This window comes from Trachemys scripta, chromosome 4 (genome assembly GCF_013100865.1).
Source record: "Trachemys scripta elegans isolate TJP31775 chromosome 4, CAS_Tse_1.0, whole genome shotgun sequence".
NCBI lineage: Eukaryota > Metazoa > Chordata > Testudines > Emydidae > Trachemys > Trachemys scripta.
The window spans coordinates 118,211,190-118,234,739 of record NC_048301.1 but is presented as its reverse complement, the minus strand read 5'-3'; the positions used below and the strand labels follow the sequence as shown (position 1 = coordinate 118,234,739).

The 23,550-nt window shown below is 43.1% G+C and overlaps 1 protein-coding gene across 1 annotated transcript in view; it reads left to right on the top strand.

Moving 5' to 3' along the window:
• The first annotated feature begins 1,277 nt into the window (after positions 1-1,277).
• The window catches only part of KCND3 (potassium voltage-gated channel subfamily D member 3), a 245,159-nt gene continuing 222,886 nt past the window's right edge, over positions 1,278-23,550 (top strand). The window contains exons 1-2 of the mRNA XM_034770596.1: positions 1,278-1,742; positions 5,743-6,927. Coding sequence (XP_034626487.1) covers positions 5,819-6,927 — 1,109 coding nt within the window. The 5' untranslated portion in view covers positions 1,278-1,742; positions 5,743-5,818. The remainder of the gene's footprint in view (positions 1,743-5,742; positions 6,928-23,550) is intronic.

Sequence of the window (23,550 nt, the reverse complement as noted above, 5' to 3'; positions counted from 1 at the left end):
GGGGGCAGACCTGGCATGTTGCCCACACCCACTGGGCTCTAGCTGGTGACCCCTGCGGGGGAGACGCGGGTCCTTGACACTCTCCCCAAGCCCCACTGGTGCCGGCTCTGCAGACGGGGCGCCCGACTCAGCTCACCCCACTACCACAGCAGTTAGGGGCTCACACCCTGGCGGGGCCCCCCAAACCGGGGCTAATCCGGGGGCCGAACGTGAGGGGCAGCCCCGGAGCTGTCCGCCGCGGCGTGGTGCTGAACGCGGCCGGCCCCGCGCTCGCCTCTCCGCCGGGCTGGCGAGGCTGGGGGGACGGCGCCACCTGCCTGCGGAGCGGCGGCGCCGCGGTGAGTCCGGGCGGCGGAGGGGAGACACCCGAGCATCCTCTGGCTGCCCGAGCCCGGGGGCTGCAGCCGCGCCTGCCCGAGCCCCTGCGCCCCCCGCCCGGCTGGGCTAGGGCGCCCACCCCCGGGGCGCACACGCCGCCCGCTGCCCCATGCCTGCAGCGGCTGGATGGGCGCGGTAGCGCCCTGCACCCGGCCGAGGGGGAGAGTCCGTGCGCGCAGGGCAGGGCAGGGCACCACGGCTCCTGCCCAGGGAAGGCCAGGTCAGGCGGGGAGGGGCAGGCCTGCCCTCTCGGCCGGGAGGGGACAGCACTTCCCAGCCCGCCCCCCGCGGTCCCCGAAAGGTGGAGACAAGATGCTGGGGAATCAAGTGCTGCTAGAGCGAGAGTCTTCGGGCCACCCGCTTCCTGTCCGGGCACTCCCGGGCTGCTGGCGCTGATGGGGGCTGTTTGAAGCTGCGGCACCTTAACTCCTGCCTCCTGGCTTAAGTACACGCGGCGGCTCCGGGGGAGATGACGCACCATGGCACGGCCGCCGGGCCCCTCTCTTTCATGTAGGTATTGGCCCCGCTTTGGGGACAGACCCTGAGTCTTTCTGCGGAGCATCACCCACCCGCTGCAGCTGCCCTACTGGCAAGGCAAGATCGGGTGTTTCCACTGATAAAGGGGGACGGGGGAGCTTCCAAGAAAGATTTGGCCCCTTTCCCCCCCACACCTTCCTGAGAGAGGCGATGGAGAAGAGAGTTTATTTTTTGTTCCGAAGAGACCCCTGCGCGGCGGGGAGGGGGACAGGCTGATCTGGTAACAAACTGGAAAAGCTCTAACAGGTAACGCTAAAGTTCCTCCACATACATTCCCCTCCTCCCTCCTGTGCTGGGCCCATTAGCATGCAGTGTCAGGACTGGTGTGTATTTAATGACTCCATTTGCTGGTGTGTCTCTGGTAGCTCACACCGCCTCTCGCCAGCATCTTGTTTTACTGCCGGCTTCTCTGGGTCTCGGAGAGAGGGAGGGGGGACTCCAGGCTCAGTCCATGATCCCTGCTCCATCTAAGAGAGCGGATTCTTCAGCAACTGGGTACCATTTCCAGCTTGACCAGGCAGCAAGAGTAAAGCTGGATTTGAAGGATATGCCAAAAAAAAAAGACCCCCCTTCCCCAAATAAGCAAGCTTAGGAGGGAGGAAGGAAGACAGAGACTCACTCAACCTCAGCAATAACAAGGGAGACGCTGTTTAGTCATTTCTATCTACTTCCCCAGGGCTGATTATACTTTCTGACTACTCCTGACTGCATTTAGAAAGATTTGAGAGGCAGACAGCACAATTCACTCTTTATCCTGAGGATTGGTTTCCCAACGGTTCCTAGATCAGTCCCTGCATTTTGGGGATGAGAGTTTCTTTCCTTGCAAGGTAAGGCATTGCTGTGAGCCAGCAAGATGGGGCTTTTCCTGTCGTCGGGGGTGGAAGGGTAGAAGTTTCCACGCGTTTATTCTAAGCCTGTTGCTGTGGTTTTCCATGCTTTTGCTGTAAATCTCTCGCTGACTGATCCGTTGCAAACATGAGCGGGTAGTTTTATTGTTTGATGGGTGGGAGGGGAGTATAAAGAGGACGCTGAAGCTTTGAGTGGCATATTTTGCCTTTTAAATGAAAAGATCTTTGCTGCTTGAGCCTAGCCCCCATAAAGGATAAAAAAACGGGGAAAGACACTGTATGCCGAGGGTTATTTCTCTTGTCTCTGCTCCAGTTATCCGTGTCTCATCGTGAAACTCATAGCTTCTCATTTTGTTAAAGTTATCCAGATCTGCTTCTGTCATTGAAAACACCATGAGCGTATGCAGTTTTTTAACACAAGAATATCCAGGGGCATCTCTTAAGATTGACATTGCTAGCAGCAGTTAATAAGATAAACCATTGGTTATTCCTCTCCCCCCCCCCCCAACCTTTGGGTGAGAAGACAAACTTGTTCCACAACATTCTCCTCCAATGCATTACTGATCCTAGTTTTTGTGTTTTGAAATTGGAATAAAATCATCCAGTAGAGATAGATCAGCAAGGTGACATGCTCGGGGAAAAGGTCATTTTAGAAAATAAGAGGCTTGACTTGTAGTTTTAGTTATACAGTTTGGGTGGTAGGGTAGTTACTTTGTTTTCCCTAAGTCTAGGTGCTTCCATAATGTTGATATTAGGTTAAGTCAAAAAAGCCAAATCTTTTTATCTTATACACAAGCTTTTCTAACTGCCACCACTAACCTTTACTAACTAGTTTCTTTCAAATTATACATGAAAATTAGCTACAGCAGAACTGAAATACATATAAACATGTATGTGATGTGTGTTTACTTATATACAATGTATGTCAGTATGTATATACAATACAGATGCTTATATATTTGTTTCTTTTACTTTAAAAAATAGTGTGCCTTGAGCAAAATATTTCCACCAGCCCATTGCTTGCTATTATAAGAACTCAAGTATTTCCATTAGAACCTCAGGAAATTTGCAGCAAGATGAAGGTGCTAACAAATCTGATGTTTTATATCTTATCACTATGGACTTAGTGTGCATAGTTCACAACCTCTTTCTCCTTTACTCACTGTTGGTATTGTTGATTGAAAATCTGACAAAAAGAAACCATTCCTCAGTGATGAAGCTACTTCACCTTCCGCTGATTTCTCACATCACCTCCTTTACATAAACGCACTCAAAAATTGGCCACAAAACAACTTTTGTTTTTGAATCTTTAAAAAGGACTCCATCACTTTGTTTATCTAGGATAAGAAACAGAGCTACTTTGCTACTGACATAATACAACTGAAAAGTAAACCCTGAGCACATACATTAGGAACTTTTAAGTCCATCTGCTGAAGAGGCCCCTGAGATACAGTAATTGAGTAATCAACCTTTATGGACAGATACTCAGCCACCTCCTGTGTTTTAATTTCTTGGCCATTTCAGATAGTGGCAGTTTAAAATTTCTCCATATACACAGCCAGCCTGGAAGGACTTTTAAAAAAAATAAAACAAAGGTTTTAACTCATTAATGGCTTACAAATGTTATCAGTGTTGTCTTAACTATTTAAGCACTTATAGTGCCTTTGGCTGCAAAGTGAGGTGAGCTGGCACTCACACCCAGGGGTGGGTGTGAAGTTTGTAAGGAGGTACCCCATTAGACTTGAGAGAAACTCAGTATCCCAAGCAGTGTTATTGCAAAAATCCAGGGATGTTCCATACATTTTCAGCAGGATGACCTCACTGTCAATAAGACCTTTTCTAGGTAAAAATACATAGAAGGGGTCTGTATTGCTTAGGGAATAGGTAAGGGGATATGTAGTCTAGATCTCCTGGTTACTTACCCACCATTTAACCCAGCTGGATAATGAGTGAAGTTGTTACCATCCCATGGCATTGTACTAGCTTAGAAAGACTTTGGTAGGTGGGGTGGCCTCTCTTTAGTTTTAGTTTCCCCATCACAAAATCCACCATTGCCATCGATAGAAAGTGACAGCGTTGGTGGATGGGTCCAGCTAGCCCTTAGAGGTTGTCTCTTCAATTGGGGATTGAGGCACATTTTTGAAGCAATGTGGATGAAGTTTATACTGTTGTGCTGTGACTGTTCTGGGGATGAACAAAGGACTCCAGTCCCCAAAGGTATCCATGTCACCTTTCTACAGAACTAATTCACTTTTTAGAATAAGGGAGCAAAAGAATGCATCGTAATGCTGAACGAACCCTGCATAATAAAATAATGTGGGATAGGGATTCTCGTGCCTCTACTGTACCGACAGCATCCTTCTAGGAGCAGCATCACTATGGTTTATTCTACACTTCCTAAACTTCTTATGGCACCAGTAAGATTCTTGCCCCAGGGATTTCAATTGTCGTTTAGAAACAAAATTGTACAGCAAGATGCTTTGTATTAAAATGAAGCATGTTAATGCTTACTACACAAGCAAAGCATCTTCTGTGAGCAGTTTAGTCAGAATCAACCTGTGGTGAAACCACTACTATTTTTCATTCAGTATTTTGATGACCTGTTGAGATCAATAATGCCACAGCCCCAGTAACTGGAATGGAACTATTCATAGAATTAAGATACTTTGTAGTAGAATTACAGAGAATAATATTATTTGCCCTAAGGAAGCTTCCAGGGCGTGCCCCAGTGGCCACTGAAGTCAATGGGGGTCTTTCCATTGACTTAACAGACTTTGGGTCGGTCCCCTAGTACTGCTTCGATGACGTGACATCTTTCACCAAATATTTGTATGGCAGTGTTAGAAACATTAAGCAAGTGAAAGCATAGACAAATGACAAAAAAGGTTAAATAAAGCAAGAGGCCTGACTATAGAAAGGAACAAGGAAAATTCAGGGCTGGGCTAGATTCTAAACTGTTATAAATCAGTGTGATTGCATTGACTTCAATAGATCTATGCCAATTTACACCAGCAGAGGATCTGAGTTTGGGATATTTTTCCTCCATTAGATGGGCCTCTAATAATGGCATTATAGTGAATGCACTACACCCTTTGGTTAAAAGACTTTTGCCTTTGTTAGACAGTCAAGGTAACATTCTGGTAAAAGAAAGATGACAAGGTTTTGTTTGGATGCTTCATCCAGTTTGCCCTTCTCTTCTTTGATCAGACACAGTTAATAGTTTAACCCTCAGTGGGCTCCTTTTCACACACCCCACCACAGACACCTCTGAAGCTCAGACATCCTGAACAATGTTCCCCTGGCCCATGCCCAGTAGAGTTTGAATTTTTCTCTTGCTCATTGGAGTAGTGCAATATTTCAGTACTGTAAAACCTGTCTCAAGCAACCACTCATGGGACATCAAACCATCTGTAGCCTACCAGAGGTTTCTAACTAAGGTTGAACAAAATTGTACTGCAAACCATGGAAGATTGTAATTTGTTTTTTGAGATGAGGGTTACCAATGGGCATAGTCCTTAGTGCAAGTTTCACTGTAGTTGGAGGGTTGTTTATTGCTTAACAAAAGTCCAACTTGATCTATTTAGGGTTTTTAGTACTAAGTAATCCCACTGGGTGAACTCCCAGCATTTTTCATCAGAGTTCCCAATTCTTTTTTGACAGCTGTGATGAATATATGATTACACCTGTGGAATCATGAATTAGTCTTGTTTGTAAGGAAGTTAAATTAGCATGTTTATACTACTTTTAAAGAGGAATCATTTGCTAGTCAAAATTTCAATCTATAATAATGTCATAACCTTCCCACATGGATCATGTGCATCTTTTAATGATTATTCTCCTAAATGGAAGGCTAAAACAGCTTAGTTTCTCAGTTGTCAAAGCTCCTATGTGCTTATCCAGTTTGTTTTAATATTGTCTTTTAGAAACAAATAATGAGGCAAAGCATCCCCCATTGATTGTGTTTATATTATATTTTTAGATGGAACTGATCTGACTCCAGACTCCTTTTAGAAGCAGAAGAACGGTCTTCTCCCACATTGAGGCCTGAAGCCATCATGGCGGCAGGCGTAGCAGCATGGTTGCCCTTTGCCAGGGCAGCTGCCATAGGATGGATGCCAGTGGCCAACTGCCCTATGCCATTGGCCCCAACTGAGAAAAACAAGAGGCAGGATGAGCTGATCATTCTGAATGTGAGTGGGAGGCGTTTCCAAACCTGGAGGACTACACTGGAGAGGTACCCGGACACGCTCCTGGGCAGCACGGAAAAGGAGTTCTTCTTCAATGAAGACACCAAGGAATACTTTTTTGACCGGGACCCTGAAGTCTTTAGGTGCATTTTAAACTTTTACAGAACTGGCAAGCTGCATTACCCAAGGTATGAGTGCATCTCTGCCTATGACGAGGAGCTTGCCTTCTATGGGATCCTACCTGAAATCATTGGGGACTGCTGCTATGAAGAGTACAAAGACAGGAAGCGGGAAAACGCTGAGCGGCTGATGGATGACAATGACTCAGAGAACAACCAAGAAGGGTCCATGCCGTCTTTGAACCTCCGGCAGACCATGTGGCGAGCCTTCGAAAACCCCCACACCAGCACCTTAGCCTTAGTGTTCTACTACGTCACTGGCTTCTTTATTGCGGTCTCAGTGATCACTAACGTGGTGGAAACTGTTCCATGTGGCACAGTGCCTGGGAACAAGGAGCTTCCATGTGGGGAGAGGTACGCCGTGGCTTTCTTCTGCTTGGACACAGCTTGCGTTATGATTTTCACTGTCGAGTACCTTATGAGGCTCTTTGCAGCCCCGAGTCGCTACAGGTTCATGAGGAGTGTCATGAGCATCATTGATGTGGTGGCCATCATGCCCTATTACATTGGCTTGGTGATGACCAACAATGAGGACGTCAGCGGAGCCTTTGTAACACTAAGGGTTTTCAGGGTTTTCAGGATTTTCAAGTTCTCACGCCATTCCCAAGGCTTAAGAATCCTGGGCTACACGCTGAAGAGCTGTGCCTCGGAGCTTGGCTTTCTTCTCTTTTCCCTCACTATGGCAATCATCATCTTTGCTACTGTGATGTTTTATGCAGAGAAAGGGTCTTCAGCCAGCAAATTCACCAGCATACCAGCTTCCTTTTGGTACACTATTGTAACCATGACAACCCTTGGGTAAGTGTTGCATTTTCTTGTGTCAGTCAATAGGCAAACTCACAGTGGCCGCTGGAGTTTGGTTACTTTGTGAGGTTAAGTATTGGTTTCTTTGGTATTTGTTCCAGAGGCTTGGGGGGGCTATTATGGGCCTGATTCTCCTCTCCCAGGTATAGCCTGTCTGCATTTAGACCTGTGCAAAGTGGTTGCAAAACATCACGAGCACTTATACCCACCTTGCAAATACTTTGCACAGGTACAAAGTAGGGTACAAGAAGCAAGGCTGTGGAGAGTCAGGCCCCGATGTTATGGTCTGGTAGTTTTTCACAACTACTCTGCATTCTCTCTGCAGAGGTGTATGTAATAACACAAGGTGCAAAGCAGTTGAGAACTAGGACCTATATTTTTTATTCAGACACACATTTGACCAACCTGAAGGTTTACACAAAACCCTTGGGATTTATTTTGTCTTTTTACAAAAGTAAGATTTACTATAATGTATCTGACTGCTTGCAAATGGGCATTACAGGTTTGCTAACTCAAGCAGGCATTACAGATAATCGCCTTACTGAAGGTATTCAGTGATCTACAGGACATGGTTTGTTAACTGAACAGGAAATGGCCCTCTTCGCTGTGTCTACTTGTGAGTTTAATAATCATAAAAATAATGCTGTAGCAGTTGCAATATTTGAAGAGATCATACAGACAGGTGCCAATGTGATATGACAAGCATGGGAAATATAGCCTGGAGGGCTCTTGCTCATATTTAATGTCTCTCCTGTTGATATTACAGCTATTTCTGCTAAGGTTATAGATTTGTGTTTCTGATGCTCAGAACGGAAACCTTCATAAAGGGAGATGAAGAATAGCCAAATCCTCTGACAGGATTATACCAAATAAAGGAAGCTTTTAGAGGTTGCTGCTTCCAGGGGCTAAAGTTGCATATCCTAAAGCAATCTTTTCATAATTCACACTCATATGCTGAGTTTACATGTACTTAGGGAGATGTTTCCTACTGGAAAATTCAGAGTTTTTAATATTTGGCCTTAGAGAATTCTCTTTTATAGTCTGGTGACCAGATGTCCCACTGAACTGCTTTTGTATTGAAACACTTCCCTATGCCTATTAAGTACGAACAAAACAATAACACTTTAAAATTATTATAATTCAGCTGTCAGGAAAGCGCATAGCATGAAGCAATTGTAAACTCTGGATTTTTTTTTTTCAAACTAAATGTAAAACATATCTGCAAACAGAATGATGCCAGAGGAACCAAAATAGACTTTTCCCCCTTCCTGAGCATCACTGTAGTCTATCGGTACCTTTACACGGCACTCCCGGGGAGCGACTGCAGCTCACAGAGATGTACTCGAGCTGGCTCTAATCTCCTTACCTCAGGTACTGGAGCAATGAAGCCAGGGCAGCCTGAGTTCCACTGAGGGCTATACAAGTCCACCCTGAAAAAAAAAATGGAGATATCTCATCTCCTAGAACTGGAAGGGACCTTGAAAGGTCATTGAGTCCAGCCCCCTGCCTTCACTAGGCAGGACCAAGTACTGCTTTTGCCCCAGATCCCAAAGTGGCCCCCTCAAGGATTGAACTCACAACCCCAGGTTTAGCAGGCCAATGCTCAAACCACTGAGCTATCCCTCCCCCCTGAACTCCAAGTAATTGCTCATATAGCCAGTCCATGGTGATGCCTGTGCGGCTGTATCTTCACAGCTCTTCATAATCGACCAAGGGTAAAGCTAGCTGGGGTATGTCTACACAAGCTGCAGTTATACCCGTCAGGCCAAATTTCAAACTTGGCTGACAAAAGTTAGGCTCGTCAATCCATTCTTAAGCATCTAAATAAAAGTGGCCTTATTTTCAAAGGTTCGGAGCATCTTTCCCCTATTGATTTCAATGGATAAGATGACCATTTAAGCTCCTACAACTATACTTAGGTATATAACTTTCAGCTCCCCATTTTGAAATGATGGCCCTTTATATTCTACTCTATAGAATTTCTTATACTGTGCTCTTCACCATAGTATCTTTCTGAGTGCCTTCCAGTTGTGCATTAAACAAGATGACTAATATCAGTCATGTATTTCTTCTCTCATCCTGTTCCTCTGAGAATTGGGTGCAGTGGGGTGTTTTGTTTGGGAATTTTAAAAATTACACAGACACACATGTATCTGTTACATGTACTCTGCATTTCTTTGCCTTTGCCTTCCCTAACACAAACTACTTTATGACAAAATGTACATAAGGCTTTATAGTACAATTAGTTTTGTTCATCTGAATGAAATGGCCTCTTGCATGTAGCACCTTTTCTTTCTGCATATAATGAGAGTCAAAACAGACTTTCTGAATACTTTCAAGTGTCCTCAGTCTACAGTAATCATAGAAATTATAGCTGAATGAGTGCTTTAAACTGGCTGACAAGAATAAAAAAATTACAGAGAATTGAAATGGGACTTTGTAAGTTTTAGCGGGAAAGATCTATTTAAGCAACGGCAGCTGTGTGTAAAATATTACCAAAGAGATAAAGCCTAAACCTCTAGTATGGTTTTTTGTGTAGATTTGAATTGAAATAGTTTGTGCTAGCACAAACTATTAGCTAGATTACTGTGATATAGTTTTTAAAGTGTTGTGTCATATCTCATGAGATCAAAACACTGGATGACATCTTGAGGGCAGAAACCTGTGCTCTCACCCCATCTATCATCATCTTGTTTATAACGTGACTTAATGGTATCTAAGACCCAATAACCTTTGTTGCTCTACAAAATTGCTTACTTGAGTCTTGTGCTAGAAAGAAAGGAGTCATTACTCTGTGTAGCTCAAAGAGCAACTTTCACCCAAGACGTGCTCTGCAGAACTTCTGGACCAGCTTCAGAAAGGCACCTTTGGAGCTCATTTGGGGGAGCAGGTCTTTAGGGCACCGTTCAAGTCTCAGCTGTGGTGACTTGCAAGATGCATACACAGCAAGACCTGGAATGAGACAAGGCCCCTTGGACATGTCAGCTCCACTTTCTGGCCAGTGGATGGCAGGCACAACCATTGCAACACATCTGTGAATGTTATTTCATGCACACGCAAAGTGAGGTTAGAGATGAAGCCATGGGTTTCAGCTCATTTCTACCTTCCACACTGAAACTTTGACTGAGATTACCCATCACAGCTCCCCCTTCTCTGATAAAAGCAGAAGGGAGCTCCTGCTCCTCTCCGTTGCCTGGGGTACAATGCGGCCCCACCGTGCGGCCCGTGCCCCCTTGTCTTTGGTTTCTGTAGTGAGGGGGCCTCCTTAAGTTTCAGTCTACTTTAACCACTGGAAACAGAGTCATAGTGTCATGTTCTGCTGGCACTTCATAATGTGAACCTCGGATTGCTACTAATTTGACATAATGTTGTCTAGTTATGCAACGCTCCCTTGCAGAAAAAGCCACCAACTTCTCAATTTAGGTACCTAACTTGGGGTCCCAAATTCCATTCAGCACCCATGTATGCAAATCTTACCCACATTTTCTAGTTTGCTGCTATGCACCCAAATGAGGCTGGGACAGAACTGCCTTAGTTTATTTTGCTATAGTAATACTGGGTTGTGTTTTTTGGGGGGAGATAGGATAACCCAGTTTTAAGCTATGAGATAAATGCTATTAAGATTGAATGATGTTGATAATGCACATTCCATACAGTTTGCAGGCTGTTCTAAGTTGCCTCTGGCTACTAGACCCATTCCAATAGCCATGTATTGTAGAGGTGTGGGGTGCCCTAGCCATGTCCCCCCATTGTCCCTACTCTCTATTCCACTTGAGAATTCATCTATATTGAGGTGTACATCTGGAAGATTTAAGACCGCTCGTATAGGCAACTTTCTGCTTCTCCCCCTAAGACACCCAAAGATGAGAGACATGGATTCTTGGTTTGAGTTCCTGAAGTTAAAAAATGATTAGGCTATTTAGACACAACATCATCATAAGAACCACCATACTGGGTCAGACCAATGGTCCGTCTAGCCCAGTATCCTGTCTTCTGACAGTGGCCAGTGCCAGGTGCTTCAGAGGGAATGAACAGAACAGGTCATCAAGTGACCCACCCCCTGTTGCCCATTCCCAGCTTTGGCAAACAGAAGCTAGGGACACCACCCCTGCCCATCTTGTCTAATGGCCATTGATTTTTAAGGCATTGTAGGGAGGGACCTGGAGAAATTGCTTCTTTGTTCTTGTTTTCTATTTACAATTTATTTTTTGATTTCTTGCCTCAGACTCCATTACCGCAGCTGAACTATGCAAAGCCTCCGAGGATTTCTCTTTCCCAGGTGCACTGAAGTTAGGAGTCATTTGGCTCTGTTGGGAATGAACTTGTTACTAATTAGTGTATTTGCAATTCCCTACCTGACTGATGTCGCCAAAAATCCCCGTCAAAATATCTATGTGTGGCATATGCCAGCATTTTGCCCACATAAGGGATGTGCCAGTTAGCTGCTTGCCTCTGAACAGCGCTCAGAGCTTTTATAAAGCATTTTATAATTATTTGCTCAGTTGCATTTAAAATTCTAATTAGCATTTGAAATAGGTTTTGACCAGAAGAAATCATGTGTTTAAAAAAAAGAATTAGCAAAGAAAAATCTCTTTTGCCCATTTAATCCAGGTAATTGAGTAATTTCACAATCTTGGAAACTCATTGTTAACAGATTGGTTTATAAACTGAATTTAGAATGCACAAGAACTTCTCATGTTAGTAAAACATTCAACTATAAGCTCACTTTAGATGAATAGGAAGGTTTATTTAAAAAACAAACCCACCAAGCCAGGCTTTGAAAAGCATTAACATATGTTCTAGTTGACTAGCATGAATACTACTGAAGAAAGCTAGATCAACTGATGTAAGTCAAAGTAGTTCCATGGAAGCCAAAGTCACACCACTTCACACCTGCTAGTACCTTGCACCTCCTTTTATCCCTTGGTAATGAATAGCGGTAGTCCAGTTTTTTGTTTTGAAAGAAACATCCTTCCCCCACCTCCATCCCCATAAAGATGGCTGTTAAATTCCCAGGCCTGACTCTCTGCTCTGTAACACCAGTGTTAGGCTGGTGAGTCTCCATTGACTTTGATAGAGTGATAAGGATTTGGCCCCCTTAAAGTAAGTTCGAGTGTGTAACTTTTTAATTTCCTGGCTGCTGCTACCGAATGCTTCCTGGGCACTACACCCACCATGAAGTGGGCTCACAGAGTTTCAGGGCAGAAGAGACCGTCTCATTTAATCAGGCACAGGCCAACACCACCACCCACACACCAAGCACAACAACCAGAATTAGATCCAAGCATCACAGTCCTTGGAAGACAACTATTGTGTGCCACAGGCAGAGAATAGGGGGCACTGAGGTGCACCAAAGCCCCATGGCTCCTGCAGAAAGAGGGAACTGATTTGGTCAAATATACCTAGATGATCCTAGCAAGTGACTTGCACTGCATGCTGTAGAGGAAGATTAACCATCTCCTAACCTGCAAAGTCCCTGCCAATGCAACCTAGGGGGAAATTCCTTCCTGATCCCAAATTTAGTGATCAAACTGAGCAGGTGAGCAAGACCCACCTGCCAAGCTCCTGAGAGAATTCTCAGTGCCACCTCAGAGCACTGGCCTGTCCAGTGTACCATGTCCCGCTGTGGCCATCCCACAGCTTCAGAGGAAGGAGATAAAAAGATTACATTGGGGGGGGGGGCGGGAAATCCCTTCCTGACCGTGGCAGGTGACTGGCTGATGCTCCATCATAAAACAAATCAGACAATTTACCCCACAACTCCCACTGGGAAGCTAGTCCAGACCTTAACTCCTCCAAAGGTTGGAAACAGTCTTCTAATTTCCAGCCTACATGTATTCATTCTGGGTACATCCAAGCACTACGTTCCTGCTCTGATGGTTGCCTTTCCTAGGTGCATCCATCAGAATCCACCAGTTGTACTACTGAATATTTAACTCCTGACACAAAGCTTATGGAATAAATGGGAGTTTTCCATTGATTGCACTGGACTTTGGATCAGATCATCTGGGTTTTGTAGGTGTCAATGGGGGCTTCCCTTAAAAGCCATACAAGGGGTGGGAAGTTAATGCTAATAAATCTCAGCTACCACGTTGTATCTCCAGTAGTGTCACTGCAGAACTACATTGGGCTAACTGAGATTCCAGTCTGGCCTATAAGGAAATACACAATAAAAATAAACCAAAAAAATGTGGTCTCATTGAAGGGGCACTAATATTAAGGAGTACTTTTGGTGGTATTATTTCTCAATCAGGTGCCAGAGTTTTGAGAAATCCAGGATGACTTGCATGCTTCTTTGCATAGCAAGTGTACCCATCTTTTTGGATTCAATAGCAGTTTGCATGCAGCAGGGAAGAAAAACAAAAGGAATCAAATTATACTGACCCTGCATCCCTCATCCCTCAGCTGTGCTCATCAGCCCTGGTTTAAGAGAGGCTGTTTTTAATTTAGCATGATTTTAATTTTGCTCAGGAGGTTTTGTAATGAAAGTGTTATTCTTGGGTGCATCTTAAATCAATCTGAATTATGGAAACAACTATTCAAAATTAATTCCAAATCAGCTACCCACTTCATGCAGAAACTCTACAGACCGCTGACAGCAACCTCACCCTTTTGTCAAATATCATTAAAAATAAATGAGAGTGTTGCCACAATCCTGTCTTTTTCCTGTATGAGATGCTGACCTAGACCATCCACCTCCACAATGGCAGCACAGTTAAACCAATGCTGTGGGCACAGTTCTCGCTCCTTAGTATTAATATTTGGAGACAAGCCTCTTCTTCAGTTCTTGGCGCTACAATGCTCAAGCCAGCTAGCAATATCCAGGCAGTTTTATATCTATATTCAGGCAGTTTAATTGTTACAAATGGCATTGTTGTGTTAACATGTTATTTACTTTTAAGTAGCATTTTATTTTTGAGTGGAGACAGATACTGCGGGTAGAGTACCATTCCCCTTTCATGGGATTTAAAATACATCAGAGCAATTTTCATCCATAACAGTCTAGCTTTTCAAGTTAAGTTGGTTTTTTTAGCTGTTCAGTGAAGACAGCCATTTTTTTCAAATGCAGAGATCCTGAATGTGCACTCTTGTTTATGTTAATCCATTTGATCCAACTGGATACATTTTGAGTGATTAGTACAAATAAATACATGCCCCGGCCTACATTCTGTTCTATGCTGATAGGTTTTCATATTGCATGCATCCTGGTATCTGCGAGCTTTCCCTGGACAGAGAATATGGATTGGAATTTTCAAAGTGGCCAATGTGTGTTAGGAGCACAAGTCCCAGTGGAAAGTCAAGTATTAGCCGTGTTAGTCTGAATCTGTAAAAAGCAACAGAGGGTCCTATGGCACCTTTGAGACTAACAGAAGTATTGGGAGCATAAGCTTTCGTGGGTAAGAACCTCACTTCTTCAGATGTCTTGCATCTGAAGAAGTGAGGTTCTTACCCATGAAAGCTTATGCTCCCAATACTTCTGTTAGTCTCAAAAGTGCCACAGGACCCTCAGCGGAAAGTCAATGATTCTAACTCATTTGGGTGATGCTGGAAATCCTAACCCCCGGTTCCCACTGAAAAGTTAAATAACTAATTGTCTCAGGCCTCTCTGAAAATAAGCATGGTGGGAAAGAAGGTCTGGATGAATACTGCCCAATATTTTCTGTGAACATAAAGTGAATTTGCTTCAGTTGTGGTCTTTTAATATTTTTCTTTCATTAACATTCGAGTGGATCCACAGAAACCAAATTCTCAAATGATACGCAGAAGTTCATGCCAGAAATGCTTGTGTGATGATTTAGAGCTCAATTTTACAAGGTGCTGAGCATTCATGGCTACCAATGAGGATACTCACATGCTTATGAGGATAAGGATGATGGGGTACAAAGATTAGCCAGCATAGATTTGTCAAAAACAAATCATGTCAAACCAACCTAATTTCCTTTTTTGAAAGGGTTACTTGCTTAGTGGACAAGAGGGGAAGCAGTAATCAAGATATTTCTTTATTATAGTAAATCTTGTGGTACAGTCCCAAATGGCATTCGCATAAGCAAACTAGGCAAATGTGGTCTAGATTAAATTAGTGCACAACTGGTTGAAAGACCATATCCAAAGAGTAGTTATTCATGGTTTGCCATCCAAGTAGGAGGGTGTATCTGGTGGAGCCCATAGGGGTCAGTCCTGGATCCGGTACTGTTCAATTCCCGCCCCCCACCCCATTAGTGACTTGGATAATGGAGTGGATGTTTATAAAATGTGCAGATGACAACAAGAGGGGTGGAGTTGCAAGCACTTTGGGAGACAGAATTAGAATTCAAAACAACCTGAGAAATTGGAGAATTGTCCCGAATCAAAGATATGAAATTCAATAAAGACAATAAAGACAAGTGCAAAGTACTTCACTTAGGAAGAAAAAAAATCAATTGCATAACTACAAAATGGGAAATAACTGGCTAAGTGGTAGTACTGCTGAAGCATCTGGGGCACATAGTGGATCACAAAATGAATGAGTCAATGTGATGCAGTTGTGAAAAACGCTAGTCTACCAAAAGGAGTATTGTAAGTAAGACATGGGAGGTAATTATCCTACTCTGCTTGGCACTGGTGAAGACTCAGCTGGAGTACTGTGTCCAATTCTGGGCACCACAGTTTAGGAAAGATGTGGACAAATTGGAGATGAGTAACAAAAATGATAAAAGGTTTAGAAAACCTGACCTATGGAAAAAAATTGTTAAAAACTGGGCATCTTTAGTCTTGAGAAAAAAGACTGACTCATTAAATTTGAGATCAGGAAGGAATTTTCCCTTAGGTCACATTGGCAGGGACTTTGTCAGGGGGAGGGGGGACTGACAGTCTTCAAATACGTGAAGGGCTGTTATAAAGACGATGGCGTTCAATTGTTCTCCACATCCATTGATGGCAGGACAAGAAGTAATGGGCTTAATCTGCAGCAAGGAAGATTTAGGTTAGATATTAGAAAAATCTTTCTAAGGCTACTTAAGCTCCAGAACAGGCTTCCAAGGGAAGTTGCTGAATCCCCATCACTGGAGGTTTTTAAGAACAGATTGGAAAGACACCTGTCAGAAATGGTAGGTTTAGTTGGCCGAGTCAATGCAGTGGGCTGGACTTGACCTTTCGAGATCCCTTCCAGCCCTACATTTCTATGATTCTGTGCTTAAAGCTAAGCATGTACTTACATGTTTTGCTAGATTGTGTCTGGAGTGCTCAGCACATGTCAAGACTGAATTTGTCTGAAAAAATGACAAGCAAATACAACTTGAATTTTGCATGCCAGGTGCCTAATACTGATGCACTGACCTGCCAGTCATCAATCCAGAAAGGGAAAAACTTAATTTGTGGAAAAAAATTGAATAAATTGGAGGAAATTGCTACCCTATCAGATATTCTACAGGCAAAAATGAGATTTAATCAGATACGTTTACATGAGGCAAATTATTTGCTCAGCAATATGGGAAACTGAGTTCTTATGGTACAATGGTAACAGAGGCATGTCAATGCTGAGAATTAAAAAAAAAAGAAAGAGAGTCTACCCTCTCACTGGTTAGGGATGAATTACTGTTTTGCTGCTTTAAGTATCAGCACCCAGGGGGATTCTGCAAAATTTCACAAAGTTGACCTGTTCTACATATTTTGAAATTCATGACAAAGTGTTTTGCTGAATGCAAAGTGGGCTCTTGGAAGATTTTTGGTTTGGAAAAGGAATCTTTCATCAGATTTTCAGTTTACTAGCCCCACCTCTCTCTCGACGCCAATTTTGTCTTGCCAAAAATGGGACCTGATTCCTCTGGGGACTGAAAATGGAATACAGCTTTTCATCTCAGTGTCACACTGGTTCAAAACCAACCCAGATCAGTAATGACCTCTTCATTAGATCAACTGAGATTGTCCAGTGGCCTATGATTTGCTGAGTGTCAGTCCTGTTCCTGGAGGGTAAGTGTTACACACCCAATAATTAAATGTTGGCAGTTTTAGCAGACTGGTCAGGAATTAAAGTACAATCAGATTGAATTTGCCTTTTCCCCCGTGAAGGTATTCCCTTCCAAGTGTCTCCTAATATAGTGTTACCTACCCAGCTATGGATACTATCTACCCATTGATGGTGCAAAATATCTTGAAAGACTTCCATTGATTGGTTTGGATCGGTACTTAAATCAGCAGAAGAGTCCTAATAATGGCTCAGCAGAAAATGTTACTGTACAGCTAGATGACAAAAGGTGAGAATCCCCCAGAATATTGTGATAGATAGAGTTGCCAAACAATATCAGTCATTCATATTAAGAAAAACCAGGAAATGAAGAACATACATATGACTGTTTGGCACACGCCAATTGTCTTAGAATCATAGAATATCAGAGTTGGAAGGGACCTCAAGAGGTCATCTAGTCCAACCCCCTGCTCAAAGCAGGACCAATTCCCAGCTAAATCATCCCAGCCAGGGCTTTGTCAAGCCGGGCCTTAAAAACCTCCAAGGAAGGAGACTCCACCACCTCCCTAGGTAACACATTCCAGTGTTTTACCACCCTCCTAGTGAAATAGTTTTTCCTGATATCCAACCTGGACCTCCCCCACTGCAACTTGAGACTATTGCTCCTTGTTCTGTCATCTGCCACCACTGAGAACAGCCGAGCTCCATCCTCTTTGGAACCCCCCTTCAGGTAGTTGAAGGCTGCTATCAAATCCCCCCTCATTCTTCTCTTCTGGAGACTAAACAATCCCAGTTCCCTCAGCCTCTCCTCATAAGTCATGTGCTCCAGACCCCTAATCATTTTTGTTGCCCTCCGCTGGACTCTTTCCAATTTTTCCACATCCTTCTTGTAGTGTGGGGCCCCAAACTGGACACAGTATTCCAGATGAGGCCTCACCAATGTCGAATAAAGGGGAACGATCACGTTCCTCAATCTGCTGGCAATGCCCCTACTTATACAGCCCAAAATGCCGTTAGCCTTCTTGGCAACAAGAGCACACTGTTGACTCATATCCAGCTTCTCGTCCACTGTGACCCCTAGGTCCTTTTCTGCAGAACTGCTACCTACCCATTCGGTCCCTAATCTGTAGCAGTGCATGGGATTCTTCCATCCTAAGTGCAGGACTCTGCACTTGTCCTTGTTGAACCTCATCAGGTTTTTTTCGGCCCAATCCTCTAATTTGTCTAGGTCCCTCTGTATCCGATCCCTACCCTCTAGTGTATCTACCATGCCTCCTAGTTTAGTGTCATCTGCAAACTTGCTGAGAGTGCAGTCCACACCATCCTCCAGATCATTAATAAAGATATTAAACAAAACCGGCCCCAGGACCAACCCTTGGGGCACTCCGCTTGAAACCAGCTGCCAACTAGACATGGAGCCATTGATCACTACCCGTTGAGCCCGACGATCTAGCCAGCTTTCTATCCACCTTACAGTCCATTCATCCAGCCCATACTTCTTTAACTTGGCGGCAAGAATACTGTGTGTCTTGACTTATGTCACTTCACATTAGTGATGAAAGATCTGGTCACTGGTCTTACTGTTGATATCACCAGTTTGCTGGTAGAGCAGGATTTTGTTGTTGTCCTTGTTTCAAGATTGTATCCTATACTCGCTATAGATGCATGTATGAGAGATGGCATTTAACCAAATGCCTAAAAGAAATGAACAAAACATCAATAGTGTTCATTTGCTGATGGGTTTTTTCTTGCTATTCAACCACAGGGAAGAAGTGGGATCAGATTTAAGTAGTACAATAGAATGTTAAATACCTAATGGCAGACCTTTGACAGATGGAGTAGCATACACCTACTGAATACTGACCACATTTCCTGTAAAAGACTGCCAGGTATATGCCTCATGAATGAAGATGTGTTTGAAGTTATTTCTCTGATGGAAAGTAATAGAAACTAAATCTGATTTTAACTGTCACTCACTTTATATAAATTCAAGGTAGCAGGAAAAATACAGAAAATAACAAATCATTTATGGACTGTTCTTCCCTGGATTCTCCAGGAACGCATTGCATTTTGGTCCATGTAATCATATTAGGTGTCAGGACTTGACCAAATATCACTAAACTGAATTGGGCGGGAGGGGGGAGGAGGGAAACCTAGGCATGCTGCCTCACACATTTAACCTAGCCGATGGAAAGATGGTGGAGATGGGGGCTACTTCTTTTGTAATACAGGCCTCTAAAATGTCATTACCATTGCTATTTCCTACACTGCAAAAAAAGCCAAAGAACAGCTTGAATTTAACAGAGGAAGTCCAATCAAAACAATCAATTGATAAAACTATATGAAGAACTCATTTTCTTGAGGCTTCATTCTCTTGACTCTAGCTTCATCCTGTATGAAATGGACAAGAATTGTCTCCCACTAATGAGTTTACAGATATTGCTTGTGAAATTGGTTTTCAATCAGAAACAAGATTTTTTTTTTTTTTGCATTACATGGATGAAAACCCAGTCATGCATCACAATTTGACTATTTATAATCAACAGCACCTCCCAAATACTGAAATCTCTACTAGTGCTAAATGTATTTGGATGGACCTATTAAATCTGCTGAGTTCTTCTCTAACCTACTGGAAATACTGATCTCTATGAGGTGTGGGTTTTTATTTGTTGATTTTATAAATATTTTTTTTGTAACAAGAACGAACAACTTGTCATTTTCTTCTCAAGAATGGTAAATTATGAATAATACTAAATTATAGTATCTGCTAAGTGAACGATAATACAGCCATCAGAAACACCAATGAAAACCTTGGCAAATGTCTGTAGTAATTGGTTTAACATATTTTACAAAGCTTCTTTATTTCTTCCTTTCTTGTCTGCACCATTGCAAGCATAGGAGAAATTCATAACAGTAATGTTGTATTCTCACTGGAGAGAAAAGGAAATGATTGGTTTGCTTACTGGATCTGAGCTATTTTTAGCCTCATAAAATGATAATTTAATAACAGCACTGACCCAGTACAAAGTAATTAGTTTACAGAGATCACTTGAAAATAAGGGACACAGTAGCCACTATCAGAATGAAAATGGAGGAGGGGAAACCAATGTTAAATGCCCTGCAACAAATTAGTCATAACTAATTATGCCTCCTTGCTGTTTGTGGTATTTCACCCAGCTGAAGTCAGGATTGAATTTGAATGATTGTGTGAAGAGAGCGGTGGTCATTACTAATGGAGATAATATTTTCCAGGAGACCTGGATCTCCACTACCTTTGTGACCAGATCTCAGTAGAGGTTAACCCTTCCTGTACTGAAGTGACAGAGCCTCATGTAGGACGTCCATAAAATATTTGAGCTCCACTCTAATTGGCCTGGAATTGGTACTAGAGGGGAGCATGGCATCTTTCCCCATCCATGGCTTCACATGAACTGAAGCACAGGCAGATTCTTGGAAACTGGCTAAAATCTTCAGACATATCAGTCCCATTCTCAAATGCAACTCAAGCAGTAAGGAGCCCGAGTCTCATCATTACCTAGGTCACCTTTGGATGTTAAGTCATGTAAGGTGCTTTTGAAAGCTTACCTACCCCACCAAGTCACCCACCTAGCTTATTTTGAGCATAGCTGCCTTTGGGCAGGGACAGTGCCTTCCTCTGTGCTAAGCATGTTGCCAGTGTTATTAAGAAGATATTCACAAACTGGAGGGAATTCGGAGGAGAGCAAAAAAGAACTGTTTAGAAGCCCAGAGGGTTTGATTTATGAGGAATAACTACAGATTAGGTCACCAACTGATGACAATTAGCATTATTCTTTAACAGTCAATGAAGCCCGTTTACACAAGCTGAATATCTGGCCCTAAAAAAGCTCAACATTTGCAATTTGGCCGAGATGTTACATGGTGACAGTGTGCACATACTAAAGATACATAGCATTTAGGGTGTTAGGAGGCATATAGCTAGGAGGGCTCTGAGAAAATTAAGAAAAAAATATAGACTGATGACTAAGAAAAACCGAGACTAAGTGTCCCCAGATGCACTATTGTTTGTGTTGTTTAATATAAAAGTCAAGACACTATAAACGTGCTGTGAGGAAGTGCAACATGGTCACTACCTCTAGAGTGACCCCACATGTCATAGGGTGCCCTGCAGTATCCCTGCCTCAAATTCCTCCTGGTGGAGTCCACCTCAAACTCCTCCACACAGGCCAGTGTTGGCGATACTGCTTCCTGGCCAACTCACTAAACACATTTAACTCCTCCCAGGCTAAGGGAAGTCCAACTAGAAGTTCAAACAAACATCCAAGCAAACAAACGCTGCTTCTGCTCTGTGGCCCCAGGATATACTTCAGACCATCTTCTGGGCTACCATTAAGTTCTTCCCAACTCTTCACTCTTCTTCCAGGACCTAGAGAGTTCTTTGCTTTTAGCGAAGTGCTGCCTTTCAGGGCTTTCTCCCGGGAGATCTTTTTTCCCTAGCAGGTTTCATCTGTCTCTTCTCCCAGGAACCATCTCCTAAGACTTCCCTGCAAACCCTACCTCACAGCCTCTCATAGGAATCTAACATGCATTCTGAAGCTCTTCATGCTAACGGAATTCTCATTGCCCTTTTATCAAGCTCAGGTGTCCATCATGCTATCACCTGACGCTTACTCCCAGACTCTCAGGCTGGAAGGCTGCTAATTATAGGGTGGGGTTGGCCCCATTTCATCTTACAGGGGCCAGTCAGCCAGTGACAGGAAGATTCTTGCACTGACAGGGACATGGACCAGCTCACTTAATGGGTTTATTTACAATACTAATGGATTAAAAAACATTGGCCCTAAACTTTTCCCAAAATATGAACTGAATCAGACCTCAGGCCCTATTTTCATTCTGGAAAATAGTTTGGTTATTTTTTGGCCATTTTGGGCCAGGTGCTTAGCTGGGCTAAATCAGCATAATTCTGTTTTAATTTCATCATAGAAACATAGGGCTAGATGACCTCTTGATGTCCCTTCTAGTCCATCCCCCGCCATGTTGAGGCAGGACCAAGTAAACCTAGACTGTTACAGATGTTTGTCTAAACTGTTCTTAAAAACCTCCAATGAGGGGGATTTCACAGCCTCCCTTGGTACTTCTAGATAGAAAGCTATACAGTTAGAACATTTTTCTTAATATCTAACCTAAATCTCCCTTGCTGCACATTAAGCCCATTCCTACTACTTCTACTTTCTGTGGACATGGAAAACAGGTGATCAGAATCCTCTTTATAAGAGCCCTTAAAATAGTTTAAGATTTGAAGAAGGGGCCTACACCTGATCACAATTTTTGTTACCAATCCATGCAGAAGTACACACGAGTAGAGTTGCCACAGAATTTCACTTAAGAACTGAGAGGATGTTAGGTTTATTTATCTATTTATTTTTAATGTAGCATGACCACCATAAAGGGAGATATCACACTATAGAACGTGTTTTCATACTGCCAGTGCAAATACCCTGAGAATGCTCTTCTGTTCATTATTTTGGCAGTAAGAGGAAATGTAGGTTGGTTTTGGCTGCATCTCAAGGCTAACAGGAGGGTTCTGGCAGGAACACTATAGTCTCACACTGTGTGCGTCATAGATAAATAGAAGTTGAAAAGGAAAAGACCTAGTATTAGGTCAAGTATCCATTTGCCCTCCTACCTCTGGCTGGTGCAGTGTTCAATACAGTATATTCTGCAGTTTAATTGAGACTCCCAATGGAAATGGTGGGAGTCCAGCTGTTTACTTAACTTTTCTCTTTAGTAGAAGTCAGACTACTACATGCTTTATTAACTTCACCCCATTACTCCTTAGGTACCCCTAGTTCTATGGTATGCCTAAGCACTGAGTCACGTTTCCAGAGTAACAAGTCGTGTCCCAAGATCAAGTAGTACACAATGTTACTATTGTGAACACTAGATCCATATCATGGTGCATATACTTAGTGAGGTAATTTGACATGTAAGTGACAGGAGATCCACAAACAACCTACGTTCCCAAATTAACTTCATCCTGACTTTCCAAGCCATTTTTTTCCTCCCCTCACAGCAGCACAAAGAGAAACGTGATAGCCACTAGCCATCCAGAGTTGTTGACTCAAAAGCAACATAACGTCCATGTTATTAGACAACCACTCCTGGTCTCCAGATCATTGCTTTTTCTTTTTAACCTGCGGAGAAAGCGGACTACAGGTTTTTGGTAGCAGTTTGTTAACTAAGAAAGAGTTGAGTTGTTTCAGTGTGTTTGAGCAGTTCACAAACTGAATATTTGCTAACTGCAGTCAATTTTATATTTTTCTTCTACAGAATATTTATAGTCTGTTTATTCTTTGGTCTCTTGATTTTTATATCAAAGAATTGTATATCAAATAAGTTATTGGGATAAGAAAGGGACAAAATAGTGAGGCAGATCAGTGTGGCACAGGACACATTCCTCTGCTGCGAGAGAATGAGGTTCAGAAAGTAACTTGTTCTGTCCTGAAATAGATCCTTGGGAATTCTGTGGAGTTCTTTACATGGCAATTTTGGGACTCTCAGCATGGTTCAGGTATAATCTCAGAGGTGCATTCAGAGTCTCTACACCAAATAGCGCACAGTCTATATAGGCAAAATAAAAGTAGAAAGGAAAACAGATGCCCAGAGAGAGAAGTGACTTGCCCAGGTTCACATAG